The sequence below is a fragment of the Nilaparvata lugens genome, chromosome 3 (genome assembly GCF_014356525.2).
Source record: "Nilaparvata lugens isolate BPH chromosome 3, ASM1435652v1, whole genome shotgun sequence".
Taxonomy (NCBI): domain Eukaryota; kingdom Metazoa; phylum Arthropoda; class Insecta; order Hemiptera; family Delphacidae; genus Nilaparvata; species Nilaparvata lugens.
This window is the reverse complement of record NC_052506.1, coordinates 10,976,671-10,992,473: the sequence shown is the minus strand read 5'-3', so window position 1 is coordinate 10,992,473 and position 15,803 is coordinate 10,976,671. Positions and strand designations below refer to the sequence as shown.

Below are 15,803 nucleotides of genomic sequence, written 5' to 3'. Positions count from 1 at the left end.
TAAAATTTTTATCGTGATTAAATGTCTCGAGAACCAATTAGAGAAGCTTTATTTTCAAGAAAAAGAAAGCTTCTCTAATTGGTTCTCGTGGCATTTAATGATGATTAAAATTTAATAATAATTTGCATTATTACAAATTATTGCATAAAAGCCAGTGAAATTTTAATCGTGATCGAAAACCAATCAATGAAGACTTTCTTGAAGCTTATCTTCGTGACATTTAATGATGGTTAAAATTGAATAGGTTTTTGTGCAACCGGGCCGAAGTGTAATTACCCACCTGTAAGATAATTCTTTGATGGCGATCCCTCAGCTGGCCGTTTCTTTGGCCTGACCTTAAGTGGACTGCGACATATCGAGCTTTTCACAGCAATTCTCTGCAAAAACTCGTTCCTATCAACGCCTTCAACAACCAATTCAGCTTGCCTCAACGCTTTCCCTCTTTGTATGAAAGCTCTTCCTTTTATAAACTGTAAAAATACATAATGTGAATAGCATATATTATGTAAAACCATAGAGAAAGGATAAGCGTAAATGTTTGTCTCTGGTAATACAAATATTAGCCCAGTCAATGAAGGTCCAAAAAAGCAATTTCGATCCGAAAATTAAATAGATGCTGAATTTCTCACCATCGATAGAACCCTCCCAGAGGGTCATTCTCCCAAAAGTCCCAAGGAATCCCCCTGGAGCTTCCCCCCCAGCCCCCTAAAACATGAAAAATGCAGGTAATCACGGAAAATCAAATATCTCTGTAACCATTTCGGAAAGAGTTCTATCATATGTCATTCGATTCGTTACATTATGGACTACAATATCAGATTTCTTCATTTTCTCAATAAAACGAACAGTTTTCTTCATAGAATAATATAAATGTAAAAATTTGAGGGGGTTGCAATTTTATGTTTTTGTTTTCTTCGATTAACTTCGAAGCAAGTCATTTAAAAGAAAAATGTTTTATTGAGAAAATGAAGAAATCTGATATTGTAGACCATAATGTAACGAATCGAATGACATATAATAGAACTCTTTCCGAACAATGGTTACAGAGATATTTGATTTCCCGTGATTACCTGCATTTTTCAACTTTGAGGGTGGCTAGGGGGGAAAGCTCTAAGGGGATTTCTTGGGACTTTTGGGAGAATGACCCTCTGGGAGGGTTCTATCGATGGTGAGAGATTCAGCTCTTATTTAATTTTCGGATCGAAAAAACCTTTATTGACTGGGCTATATGCCGAATCTACATGTTGGCCCAGTAAGCTGGCCCAGCCTGCAATGTGACCAGTGCCCAATGAAGGCCAGCGGTAGCCAGCGTTGGCAAACCATCCATCCACACACTGACGGTGGTCGACATTGGCCTTAATTAGGCCAACATGTAGATGCGCATAAGAGATGTTTCTGGTCGTAATTCGATTCTTTCGTGGGTTAACTCATTTCGAGAGTGTGGAAGTGTCGCTAAACCCAGAAATGGACTTCAACAAGACATCAGAACTGCAGAAAGTATCGAAAGAGTGAAGCAGTCAGTTATGCGTTCTCCCCGGCGTTCGGCTCGCAAACACGCAGCTGCTATGGCAATTCCTGATTCCACTGTTCGACGAATTTTCCATGAAGACCTTCAATTTTATCCCTATAAACTGGCTGTTGTTCGAGAATTGACTGAACGCGATTTTGTTGCCCATCAGAATGCATGTGATATGCTGATTGACAACCTGTCTGAAGAAGCGGTCATTTTTTTCAGTGACGATGTTCCACATGCGTTTCCTCAATGTGATTTTTTATAGGGTTATTTGAAATCCCTGGTTTATGTCGATCGACCATGGACCATAGCACACCTCAAGAACAACATTCGCGACGCCATTGCCAACATACCGATTGATATACTGCAATGAGGGTATACAAATTTCAAAAATCGAGGTCATCAGTTTATGCGCGATGGGGGTCGCCATTGATCTGATGTCAATTTTCAAGACTGAATGAAAAAAAAATTGAGAAATTGTATTCTCATACAAAAAAAGATTAAGAAAATATTGAATGGAAAAGACTAAGAAATTGTCAAAAAACCACTGATTTATTGATAATTAGAATTTCTAATTAATCAGTGGTTTTTTGACAATTTCTTCGTCTTTTCCATCCAATATGAATAATTACCACAATATCAACTTCTCAACTACACAAAAAGCAAAAAAATTAAGACAATAACTAAATTACTTTTGTTTTTATTGACCTTTCAAGTAAGTAAGTTTCTCTGGCGCACTTTGTAGAAAAGTTACGCAACTTAAACCACAACACTTCTGAGGTTTGGTTTTTGATCCTCCTACACGTATGACGACAGAATATTAAAATATATCAGACTATAATGGGATTCACGTTTTGAAGTCAGCACCTGATTAACATTGATCTGCTATCGTTGTATGTCGTTAGACAAAGCCGATAGATCTAAAAATTATATGATAGATGGTCGAAAATGTTTATGAAAAATAGATTCCAAATTTCAATAATTGGAAGATTAGTAGAATTGATGGTGATGTGAAATCTCTCCATAATAAGAAAACAAAGATATTGTCAAATTTCACTAAAAATGTATTAAAAACTGTAAAGCAGCACTAAAATAATTTTTAGTGAAATTTGACAATATCTTTGTTTTCTTATTATTAAAGTGGAAGATATTCATTGAATACTTGCTGCTTTAGAACAAAAACTTTAGAAAACAAAACAACTTAATCATAAAATGATTGGAAACGAAAAAACAGGCTTATAGCCCTTACTATTCCATTCCCGAATTTTGATTGCATATTAGTCCAAAAAGAGGTTATGATTCTTCAGCAGTTTTAAAGACATACATTTTGATCCCAAATTAATCACATAAGATTTTGAATTTAGAATGTTAATACTTCTCAACAGTATAAAGATGAAATAATTACATCTGATTATGATGAAATATTGTGCTGAAACGGAAAAGGTTTGAACATACCAGTGTTCATTCTTGGAAAAGGGCTATCGATAATATCCTTCCCATTGAAACTTGACTGGGTGGGATGATGATGATGATTATGGTGATGATAATGTTCGTTCAACAAGACATGCTCTTTCCATTGTTGGTGATACGTTGCAGCTCTCTCATTCTTGAAGAATCTCTGTGTTTAGGGAGCTTTCTCCAAGGAAGCTCTGTAGGGAGATCCTCCATCTAGGGTCTCTGAAGCCTGATAGTCCAGTCAAAGAAAGGTTATAGAGGGAAAAGTTTGGAAGACAATTTTTGACCCCGCAGTTCTGTTTAGGGTAGTAAGGAGGTAAACATATCAAAAGTCCCCACCCCTACCCCCTGTGCTAAGGGGGTGGGGGTGGTTCAAAGGTACCATTTTTTGGTTTCTCGCATATAACTCGAAAACTATGTATCTTAAGGACATAAATGTTATGTACAAAATTGAAACTTACATTATTTTCCACAATATTCATATCACAACTTTTTCTATATCAGCTCTAGTTTTCGAAATATCCGCTCTTGAAAATGTGACATTTTCGAAAAAGCACGTTTGCCTCCAATTTTTTCAATCTTTGCTCATATAACTTTTTAAAAATCGATGGGAAAAATCCATGCTGATTATAAGCTTATAGAGAAATTTGACAATATCTTTGTTTTCTTATTATTAAAGTGGAAGATATTCATTGAATACTTGCTGCTTTAGATCCTAGTTCGTAGGATACATATAACAATATAAAATTTTGTGAATTGAAGAACTACAAGACTTGACCTATTTCGGACTATGTGTTATCTAAATTTGGGAGAGGGATACCACAAGGTTACCTTGTGGTAACCTTGATAATGTTCTTATTGCATAAATGAATAAAGAAGAATGAATGAATAAACTTATTATTCTATAAATTTTCCCTAACAAAAATGGATGAGAATATGATCAACATTTTCGAACGAAAGATTCTACGCCTAATTTTTGGTGGTGTGCAAATTGATAGAGTGTGGCACAGAAGAAAGAATAGGGATGTGTATGATATGTACGGCCACACCAATGCACTGGCTATTATCAGAGTAGGGAGACTCAGGTGGGCAGGCCATGTTGAAAGAGCTGATGACTCATATCCGCCTGAAAGAATCATGAATTACAACATGGAAGGAAGAAGACGCCCTGGTCGACCAAGACTGAGATGGATGGACTCAGTCACTAAAGATGCAAGGAGGCTTGGTGTAAGAAATTGTAGACGAGCTGCCATGGACACAGTAGAATGGAGGCGATTGCTGGAGGAGGCCAAGATCCGTTTTGGATTGTAGAGCCATGGATGATGATGATTCTATAAATTTTACTAAATATGAAAAAATGATGAACCCATTCCTATTGATATGATGCATGTCAGCTCAACAATATGAAGATTATACGCAATTTGATGATGATTATATAAGAATACTTCTCAACAGTATAAATACGAAATAATTTAATTATTTATTTATTTAAGAACAATGACAAAACAACTTAATCTTAAAATGATTGGAAACGAAAAAACAGGCTTATAGCCCTTACTATTCCATTCCCGAATTTTGATTGCATATTAGTCCAAAAGAGGTTATGATTCTTCAGCAGTTTTAAACACATAATTAATCCCAAATTAATCACATAAGATTTTGAATTTAGAATGTTAATACTTCTCGACAGTATAAAGATGAGATAATGCAATCTGATTATGATGAAATATTGTGCTGAAACGGAAAATGTTTGAACATACCAGTGTTCATTCTTGGAAAAGGGCTATCGATAATATCCTTCCCATTGAAACTTGACTGGGTGGGATGATGATGATGATTATGGTGATGATAATGTTCGTTCAACAAGACATGCTCTTTCCATTGTTGATGATACGTTGCAGCTCTCTCATTCTTGAAGAATCTCTGTGTTTAGGGTGCTTCCTTCAAGGAAGCTCTGTAGGGAGCTTCCTCCATCTAGGGTCTCTGAAGGCTGATGTTTTTGCAAAGCCGTAAGTATTATTCAGCGAATCATATGCCTTTACCATATAACCATAACCTTGCCTATATGCCGTATGAAAGTCACGGAGTCAAAGTGTCGGGACGCGTACTATACCTTGAGGCCGCAACTGGTGCAGTGCAGAGCGGATCCATCGCGGTGGCACTTGCAGGGGCAGCGACGGCCTCCATAGGGGTCGTCCACTTCGGGCACCTCCATCACCTCCAGGTCACTCACCTCCTCCATCATCGGGTCACTCCCGTTCTCAAACTGCACCAGCCGTTCCGACTCCTCTCGTCCACTACAAACCCAAATCCAAACTCAAGTTTAGCGCAGTCATTCATAAAAAAACTTACCACATTAAACATCCTTGGTAACTGCAAGGAAATTCATCTTTGAATATAATTAAAGCTCATTAACAAGCATTTATTTTGTTATAATAATTTTATATTGTGATTCTGGAAACAATATTCTTTTTTGAAAAAAACACATAAATGAATATTTAATACACGAAAAACAATTCACCAATATTCGACCAGATACAGAAATAATTTGAGAGATGATGCACACCGAAGTACTATGTATAAGCGAGGGGTAAGGAGTTCAGGTATCCGGATGTACAACTTATTGCAATCTCACATAAAAGAAACGTCAGGTAACGTTTTCAGATATTTATTGAAAAAAGAGCTGCTATCTATATGTGCCTACTCAGTGGAGGAATATAGAGATTTTTACAACCTCTATATCCAGGTTTAAAAAGATAGATAACATTTTACAGTTTTATTAAAGAATTAAGTTTGTTTTTCGGTAATTCAAAATTATATTTTTAATATGTGAGTATTTCCTATTTTAGTTATAATAATGTGAAATATTTCTTCTGTTTAGTTTTGAAGCATCTAAATTTGAAAATCTACTTTGTGAAAATATTTGAGGACTAAAGATTTTGTGAATTGAAGAACTACAAGACTTAACCTATTTCGGACTATGTGTTATCTAAATTTGGGAGAGGAATAGCACAAGGTTACCTTATTTTTCCTCTCCCTTTCATTCTGATAATGTAGGATAAATGGATGTATAGAAGAATAAATTATTAATAACAAATTGACAAATCCTTATACCCCTTTTACAGGTGGTCAGTGGTTGAAATAATAATAATATAATAATAATAATAATAATAATAATAATAATAATAATAATAATAATAATATAATAATAATAATATAATAATAATAATAATTCCAAAACTATCAAGGTGCAGCGCTTTACTGTCTTAGCAATTGAACATGATATCTTAATGATATAAAGCATTTTCACATCATCAATCTAACATTATCTTTACTGTCTTAACAGTTGAACATGGTACTGTATCTAAATCATATAAAACATTTTGACATCAATCTATAACATTATCTTTTGCCAATCAATTACCTTCGTTTGTTTCTATTGTGCGTGTTGATTACTTGATCAAATCAATGGTTAGTAGATCTCGGGAATGCTGATTATTTGCTGCTAATATTCAACCTAGGTGGGACCATCCCATAAGGGGCTCACTACTAACAAAAAACCTCCTTTGAGGGAAGGGACTCCCAAAAGATGGGACCAACAAAAAGCCATGGTAATTTGTATTTTTTATATTATAGCTTTTTGAAAGGTATACGTTGAAAACTCAATATTACAAGTTCAAGCAGACAATCAAGGTGTTAATTTCAAGAAACATGGAAAGCAAACATACTTTGTACAGAGAAGAGTAAATTTTGGAGTTTCAATCAACTCAACCAAAACCCAAGTAGCACCTAGTCGTGTCATACTTCTTAATAAACCGTATACAAAAATCATAGCTTTATTGTACACCACAGTAAATATATTAATACAGAACATGGTGTTAATAATAATATCGTGTTTAGGATGGACACTTTAAGCCGTCGGTCCCGGCTGCCTAAAAACCAGTCGTCAGGCCATGTCAGAGGCCCTGAAATTGATCAGTTGCGACCTGAAAACTCTGACACCAGACGTGAGCCAGCCAGGTCACTCGTTATTATTATATCATGTGACTGGTTGGCTCAGGTCTGGAATAAGAGTTTTCCGGTCACACTGGTGCTATCAGTAGCACACATTTGTCTCTTTTGATAGTCCGTCTTGCACAAAACTGTACCGCTACTTTATGTTTAATGTATCCTTTGAATTGCGACAGTGAACGAGTCAATTTATATCCTGCAGAATAATGAGCAATATTCCTAGTTATTCGAATATCCCTGCTGGCTCACGTCTGGTGTCAGAGTTTTCAGGTCACAACTAATCAATTTCAGGTCCTCTGACATGACCTAACGACTGCTTTTTAGGCAGCTGGGACCGACGGCTTGATATTTGCCACCTGTGATTAACAACCTGTTTTCAACTGGCATAGTTTGTTTATTACTTGTAACAGTTTAATATTTTCCACAGTTCAATTTTGTCATCACAACATTAAAAACATTAATCATTTATCTAGTTTTATTTAATCAATTTTAACATAGGAAATCCACAAACCAAATTTCCTATATACCTATTCATACCCCTATAGCATTATCATCCCTAATATCCCAATAACATTATTCTAATGTCTCTAAAGAATAATGAGCAAATATCAAATCTCACCAAATGGATGATGGAGGTCTTTCCGATGGGAATAACTGCAGAAAACAGTCGATGAGAATTGCGTTTCCTTTGAGCAGCGGTACCACGGCCGTCTTCACCTGCTCGAGGGTCACATCCGTCTGCTCGGAGAGGCGGCTCAACGTTTCATAGATCTTACGCATCTGATGCGGCTGCTTTGCAAAACATACCTGCTCCACAACAGAATAACAGAGTTCCATAACAATCAACATAGATTGTCCGATATATTGTATTATCCTTTTCCTTAGAATTATAACCATATGAGTCCTTCAATGATGGAAGGATATGAGTCCTTCAATGATCAATGATGGGAGGAATGTTATAAATGAAACTACAGTTGAAGGTGGGTCCCAAAATATAGAGAACAAAAAATTAATAGCGTTCCATAAGAAAATACAATAAATTGTCCGATATTTTGTATTATTTGTTTGCTGAGAATGATAACCATATGAGTCCTTCGCGCAATGATGGGATGGGTGTTATGAATAAAACTACAGTTTGATTAGGTTCCAAACTACAGAGAACTGATCAGTATACTAATATTTATTATTTAATACAGCTGGACGGGGCTTCAAGCAGTAACCTTATCAACAAGAGTTTTGAGAGCTCGTATCTTATAATCTGAGCAATTTAGCTGGGCCGTCCACTGGAACTGATTTCGTCCGAACTAGCATCGGCCGAAAACTACCGAACTCGTCCGAACGATCCACCAACAAAGAAAGCTATAGATGCTCGTCCATTGCAACTGGTTCATACGTCCGTGCACGGCCGTCTCCGGCCGATCAAGTTTCCGATCCGAATTGAATGGGATTTTCCGGCTCTATCTTGCCGAAGTCGAGCTGAGACAACATCATCCTAACCTCAAAATTGTTTCACAGTCTTGCTTTTGTTTTTTTAACTTGTTCTGTTTTATAAAGTTTTAACTATGGACACTGAAAAGTTGATAAGTTTGGTTCAAGAGCATGTTCCATTGTGGGATATGCGAGACAAAAGATATCATCGTCGTGATGTTCAAAGGAATCTGTGGACAAAGATTGCTGAACAAATAGGATCTGAAGGTATTGTAATGGTAATGAATAACTAATTTATAACTAATTTGTTTATTCAATTTTCAAAATCTAAATAATGAGATTGGTATTGTAATGGATTTACAATAGATTTTAGAATATATTTTATAGATTTTGGTATTGTAATGGTAATGAATAACTAATTTGTTTATTAAATTCTCAAAATCTCAATATAATCATTGTTTACGAAAAATTTTGGTGGCTACGATAGTAGTTAATTCAATATTCAATAGTTCAGCCAACTACTGAACTAGACTGACGTACAGGGTTCCAATGGACAACCATATTCAGCCGAATTAACAACCGGCAGATTAGTCCGATCCAACGGACGAACGGATCGGTTGAATACGGCTCCAGTGGACGGTTACCCCAAATGTGATGTAACCACTGAGTCAATCACTTCTCACGATGGTATTTTATTATAATCAGTTGCCTGCAGTATCATTTAATGAGATTCGAATGACTAGTTCATGGAGTACCAGCAGTAGTATAGTGTAAGTTTGCCACGCAAAAATGTATACATTTACATTTATTCATTAATTTATTAACTGCCACATCTGAATAAAGCTATCGCATAATTGGTTATCAATCCAACATTAAAACCTATAATAATTCACTTTTTGTGTAGTTGAGAAGTTGATATTGTGGTAATTATTCATATTGAATGAAAAAGACTAAGAAATTGTCAAAAAACCACTGATTTATCAGATTAAATCAGTGGTTTTTTGACAATTTCTTAGTCTTTTTCATTCAATATAATTTCATTCAGTAAATTCAGCAAATATTTCTACAATTTTATTATTCTAGCTTCTCAGAAACAAAATCCGATTCAATATGCAATAAACTAAAGTTATCTAGTATGAAAGCCTTTCAGTGCTCATTAAAGATGTTTCAGTGCTCATAAATTTCAAAGTATATAAAAAAGTGCTATTATAACACTTTCTGAGTAGTTTTGGAGGCAATATATTAGTAGTTAACCACACTAAATAAATACAGTATCTATAATGCGGTCCACGTTATAATGGCAGTATTCGATTAACTTTGATGTTGCTATCCTTGTCTATCATTTCACAAAATAGGTGTTACTATCCTTTTTTAGCTGCATAACGATGCCAAATATGTTTTTGACAATGTGGAAATATAATTAATTAAGGCAGAGAACAGGCAACGCTGCTCTTCTATCTTTATCCACTGCCATTATAACGTGGATCTCACTATAGTATTTTTATTAAGTACTGTTCTAACGTTTACTAAAGCTACGGCTATGCGAGAAAGTATGCCAAGAATCATCCAGATCTAACGATTCAAGAATGCATTTATACAGTGGCTGATTTTTATGAAACTGATTTTTCTGTGTATAAATTGTGATAATGGTTTTGTAAATTACTTTATATTGTAGAATTAAATTTTTTTGCTTGAAATATTGTATAGCCTAATATATTATGACGATTGACCATACATTCTGTCTATACATGACAGATTGACCATACATTCTGTCTTACATTTTGTTACATGTCTTATGTCAATAAAGAAATTTCTACTCAACTCAAAAATTCATTTCATTTTTAAGTATCTTTACTCACTTCCAGCTTGCGGAAGAAGTCCCTCATGCTGACAACACACAAGTGATCGATGAACCGACCGACTTCCATTGCCTGTTCGGGCAGCAGAAAGGCGAGGAACTCTTGCTCAAGATCCGGCGTGTTTTTCAGAATGTCATTCACGTTCCTGTACAACTCAGCCATTGAATCACCTCTGGATGCCTCAAACTCACTCAACGTTTTCACGAACCTGTGTACAAGTCATTAAACAAAAGTCAATTATTGTTTCAGGTATTCAAGAAATCTTTCAGTGTATTCAAATTTATTGGATGAACAAAAGAAATTACAATCAATCGAAAATAGTTTTTATTGCAAAATATGTACAGACAATAATAAACCATATTTTTTTAAATGTAAAAAATCTTTTTTATTGCAAAATATGTACAGAAAATAATAAACTATATTTTTTTTAAATGTATGACAAAAATGTTATGTTATTTTTTAAATGTATCACCGAAACTAGTAGTTAAGTTACAATTTGTATTCTTGTTTTTTAATATTTTATTAATTTTAAAGGGTACTATAATTCTATTTTATAAATAATAAACCATGTATAATGTAAAAAGTTGTTTATAAAGGCCTACATCATGGAATGATCACTACATGATAAAAAGGCCTACATGGATGGGCACTGTGACATGTGCATGAACTCGAGTTGTGAAATACAATTAGTGGATGTCCATGAAGGGAGAAGAGTAAGAGGGCGAAAATAAAGCCAATTGATTGATGGAAGTTATTTATTTATTCTTATGGTTTTTATCTTGTTTTTACCTTTTATCTGGTTTTTATATTGTTATGTTATAATTATTGATTGATGTTTATAGGTATGTTGCAACCTGTATTTTTTATATTAAGATGTTTATATGTGACATGGCCCACTGTACTATTTTAAGTATTTATCGGCTAATAAATATATTTCTATTTCTATCGGCAGAGGGATCCTTTCGGATGTTCTGCCTTGCCGTATTACCCAATGTCATTTCCTATCAACACTCACGTTTATAGGTTATGTATTGGGTTCTTCATGTTTTCTCACTAAAAATTTGCACTTTCATTTCCTGAGTTTCTATTTTATAAAGTTTTAAATCAAGAAAACTATTTTCAAACACAAAATCACATTTAAAAAGCAAAAAATTTTGAAGGTAAATTTGATGGAAGTAATTTTATTCAAATAGAATCAGTATGTTGTAAGAATGTTTGAATATGGTGGAAGTAAATTAATGATTTAAGTTTTTCGCTACTCTTAATTTAATCCGATTTTTGGTAGACAAATAAAGTTAAATATCGCCAAAATTATTTATTGAATATTATAATAGTGTGATAGTATCCCTCTAGCTGTAAGCTATTTGAGGGATATATAAAAATAATCATTTACATAGGCTACAATAAAACAATCAATAACAATAGTTCTATTTCTTAATTTACCTGATAATATTTCTTCATTTTTTTGTAACTGATTGTTCTGTTTTGTCCATTGCACTATAACTTAACTTAACTTATAAAATAGAAAAATACTTTGCTCGGTAAGCGACAATCAACAAGATAATCACTTTGGGATATTACCTAATGTTATTCACTCTGACACACATATTTATTAAATCATAATATATATCTTCATTGTAAAATTAAAATTATTTTTAACTCAACAAAACATGATAAATAGTTATAAAAAAATACATAATAAACTTGAAAAAACACAATAAATGAAACATAACTCATTTCCTGAAACTAATCAAAATTATTTATCCTTATGAATTGCACTTAAAGTTTTGTTTGAATCTCATTTTTACTCTGTAACATTGTCAACTCTAATGGCAATGAATTTAACAGAAATGGAATTCTGAATTCTAGAGCTCTTTTACCATATGCATTGTTATATTTCTGGGTTCTATAATTTCTATGTCTCAATGTATATTCTATTTCGTTCATTTCTCTAAATTCGTTCTTATAGTAATTTCGTAACAAATCTGTGAACCTGGCTAAAGCTTCCACCGTCATAATGCCGAACAAGTGACGTTCAACGCCATTAAAAAGTGTATAAAACCGGTAACTGAGAAAACTGGAATTGGGTGAAGGTTGCACCATTTTATGGAGGAAATTTCAACTCAGTAACCAAAATGCACAAATGGGGATACAATTTCTACAAGTACATAAAAAATAAACATGAGTAAAAAATGCATGCACTCTTATTGAATAGAAAAGTTGAATATTGAGTAATTTTTTTTAATCTCCTTTTGAACTAGTGTATGAATCAGAATGCCGGGGAGAACAGTTTTGGGCTATGCCTGTTGGTTCTCACCCAATGAAGTATGTATTATTGAATCATTTAAATAATAATCATTATGCCATAACTTACCTCGTATAAACATGCGGTTCAAGCTGCTCACTAGCTTTAACAAGATAAGCTTGAGCAAAAGTCAAGTCCTTCTCATCGCGAAGGGGTTTCGAGTCACGTTCGAGTTGTTTAATGCTCTGTTCCAGGTTTTTAATAGCCTTGCCACGCCGTTTGCTGGAGTCAACCTTGGGAGCACATCCTGGTCCTCCTTTACTCTTAAGTTCGGAAGCTGATGCTATAGGTGAATTGGAAGACATCATGAGTTGTATCACAAAGACTACTGCCGCCTTGAGTACAAAACCATTGTGTTCTTTTGATGACTGAAAAAATATAAAGTATGTTAGTAGAGATAATGACGCAGCAGATGAGATTATATTAGTTTTCTTTATTTATATATGTTACAATATTTACTGGCTTTTACACTAATTTACATTAAGTGACGGTAATGCTAATTATTCAACGAATTTTACAAAGTATAGAAAATTAATCAATGAGAATAAAGATTAAATTCAATTAGAATAACGATAATATAAAATTGTAATGTAACTTCATAAATCAGCGGTGTTTCAACAAATAATTGTCGATTCTTTGAAAAGGATATCAAACAAGGCAGAGAAACATGAATTTAATATTAACAAGGATTAACACTACATTTGGGCAGATAAACTATATATATTTGGGACCAACAATTTACAATTTAATACCAATTTAGGGAAGAATTCAATAGACACAGGTTCAAGAAAAAGTTTATTTTCCTGGTTAGTTGATATTGGAGTGAAAAATTGTGAAAATTTAGTTAGACTGTAAATATTGAAACTATTTATTCTTCATTCTTCTCTTTACTAATTTTTCATTTTTCTTAAAATTTACTTTCTTATTATTATCCTCAATAGAACATTAATAGGGCCTATTTATCTACTAATTTCATAATTTTGTTTGTATTATAAATTTTTTACTAATTCAATTAATTCAATTTATTAAAAACACACAAAACAAGACAAAACAAAATTACAAAGATTTACGAAACAAATAAAACACAATAAAATGTTACAAATATAAAAAACCATGGGCTTAGTGTTTGGGTGTGTTGGAGAAGAGAAAAAAGAGAGGAAGATACCTAGCCAACTATGGTTTCCCATGTAATAGGCAGGCAAAGAAGAGAAGAGAAGTAATGAGGAAAAAAGGAAGGGAGAAATGGGGGGAAGGAAGAAAACAGAGGAATAGGTACTCAAAATAAAGGTAAGCGAGTCCACTGAAAAATGAAAAAACTAATGAAAAAAAAAAATAAAAAATGCTGGAGCAGAAATCTCGAGTCATATATCTAAATGGAAGAAGAAATTACTGTATGTCCAGTTTTTTATATCCAGTTTAATTTTTCCGCTGACCTTATTGTCCATGAGAAAGTGATTCGGAATGAGGTTTATTATTTTAGTACCTATGTAAATTAATTGCCTCCTTATACATTCAATATTAGTGTTATAGGTTACATATTTGTTAGCAGTGGCCCTTAGATTATAATAATTAAGAGTAGAGTTTATTGTGAGAGGAAAATCGGATCTATATTTTATTAAGTACTCAATTACGGTTTTTATGTATAATTGACGTATAGTCATGACCTCAAAATCACTAAAAACCATATCCGTTGGATAGAGCCTGGGTTTGTTTAATATAGTTTTAATTATCAGTTTTTGTGCTACAAATAATTCAGCAATATGACAGTTGAAACAGCCTCCCCAAACAACTATGCCATACTGCAGAATTGACTTGACAAGAGCATGATACATCATTTTCAGGTGGTTCTTATTAAGAATTCTGTTAACTTGGTAAAATTTAAAGGATAAATATCTAATTTTTCTACATATGTATTTAATATGAACATCCCATTTAAGGTTTTCATCAATTATAATTCCCAAATACTTAGTATTATTGACTTTTTTAATGGTGGGACAATCACAATTACCCAAGTTTAAATTGCACTGAGAATGGAGTCTCAAATCTTGATTCTCGTTAGGCTGCCCTACTCTATTTGCAGAGAAAGTAATGTAATTAGTTTTTTCAATATTTAAACTTAAGGTATTCTTATCTAACCACTTCTTAATTAAAAGCATATTATTTTCAGCTATAGTATGAACTTCATTCCATGAATTTCCGTGAAAAATAGCTGCAGTATCATCTGCAAAGGATATCACAGTTGAGTTTAGAAGTCTTAAATTTAAAAAGTCATTTACATAGAGTATGAAAAGGATGGGAGAAAGTACAGTACCTTGAGGAAGACCATAAGAAGTTAAGTTAGTTACACTAGATTGATCATTTATGGTTAGGGACTGGGTTCTATTACTCAGATAGCTTTTGAACAATTTAAGCGAGACTCCTCTGAAACCATAGGACTCTAGTTTATTGAACAAAGTATTATGAGGTATTGTATCAAAAGCTTTGCGTATATCTAGGAAGACCGCAATAGTTTTCTTATTGGAGTTTATTTTATCAGATAAAGTATTGATGAATTTTATTAGAGCGTCAGATGTACTTTTACTATTTTGGAAACCGAATTGGTTCTTGTTGATTATTTTGTTAAGATTCAAGAAAGAAACAACTCTTGACTTTATTAGTTTCTCCATTATTTTAGCAAGGTTGCTGATAAGACTAATCGGTCTATAATTACAGGGATTAGTCGGGTCACCTTGTTTGAATAGAGGTTTTATTTTGGCTGATTTGAGGTGCTCGGGAAAATATCCCTCCTCAAAGCATCTATTAAAAATGAAAGCGAGAGGTTGAGATATAAAATTGGCTATTTTCTTCAGCGTAATATTACCTAGACCATCAATACCAGGACTGCAGTTGTTCTTTAGATTTTTAATAGTTGCCTCAACTTCAACTGGGCACGTTGGTCTCATAAAAAACGTATTATCGATCTGTATTGCAGGAAATCGATCACCAGTATTATCAGGGATATTGATAGTTTGAGCTTGTAATTTACCCACATTTGTGAAATAATTGTTGAGGGAGTGAGCATCAAGTTCAGTACTCTTTTCCTTGATACTGGCCTCACCTATAACCTCGTTTATGCACTTCCACAACTTCATGCTGTTGTTATTACAATTTTCAATTTTCCCTTTATAGTAGACTTCCTTTGCATGATTTATGATCTTATTCAAACCATTACGATAAGCCTTATATTCATTCT

At 33.6% G+C, this 15,803-nt stretch overlaps 1 protein-coding gene across 1 annotated transcript in view; it reads right to left on the bottom strand.

Moving 5' to 3' along the window:
- Nucleotides 1-15,803, bottom strand: part of LOC111048082 (GON-4-like protein) — a 31,609-nt gene that overhangs the window by 9,005 nt on the left and 6,801 nt on the right. Inside the window, exons 2-6 of the mRNA XM_022333929.2 lie at nucleotides 12,641-12,939; nucleotides 10,267-10,474; nucleotides 7,599-7,786; nucleotides 5,082-5,265; nucleotides 281-470 (exon numbers count right to left, since the gene is read on the bottom strand). Of these exons, the coding sequence (XP_022189621.2) occupies nucleotides 281-470; nucleotides 5,082-5,265; nucleotides 7,599-7,786; nucleotides 10,267-10,474; nucleotides 12,641-12,879 (1,009 nt within the window). The 5' untranslated portion in view covers nucleotides 12,880-12,939. The remainder of the gene's footprint in view (nucleotides 1-280; nucleotides 471-5,081; nucleotides 5,266-7,598; nucleotides 7,787-10,266; nucleotides 10,475-12,640; nucleotides 12,940-15,803) is intronic.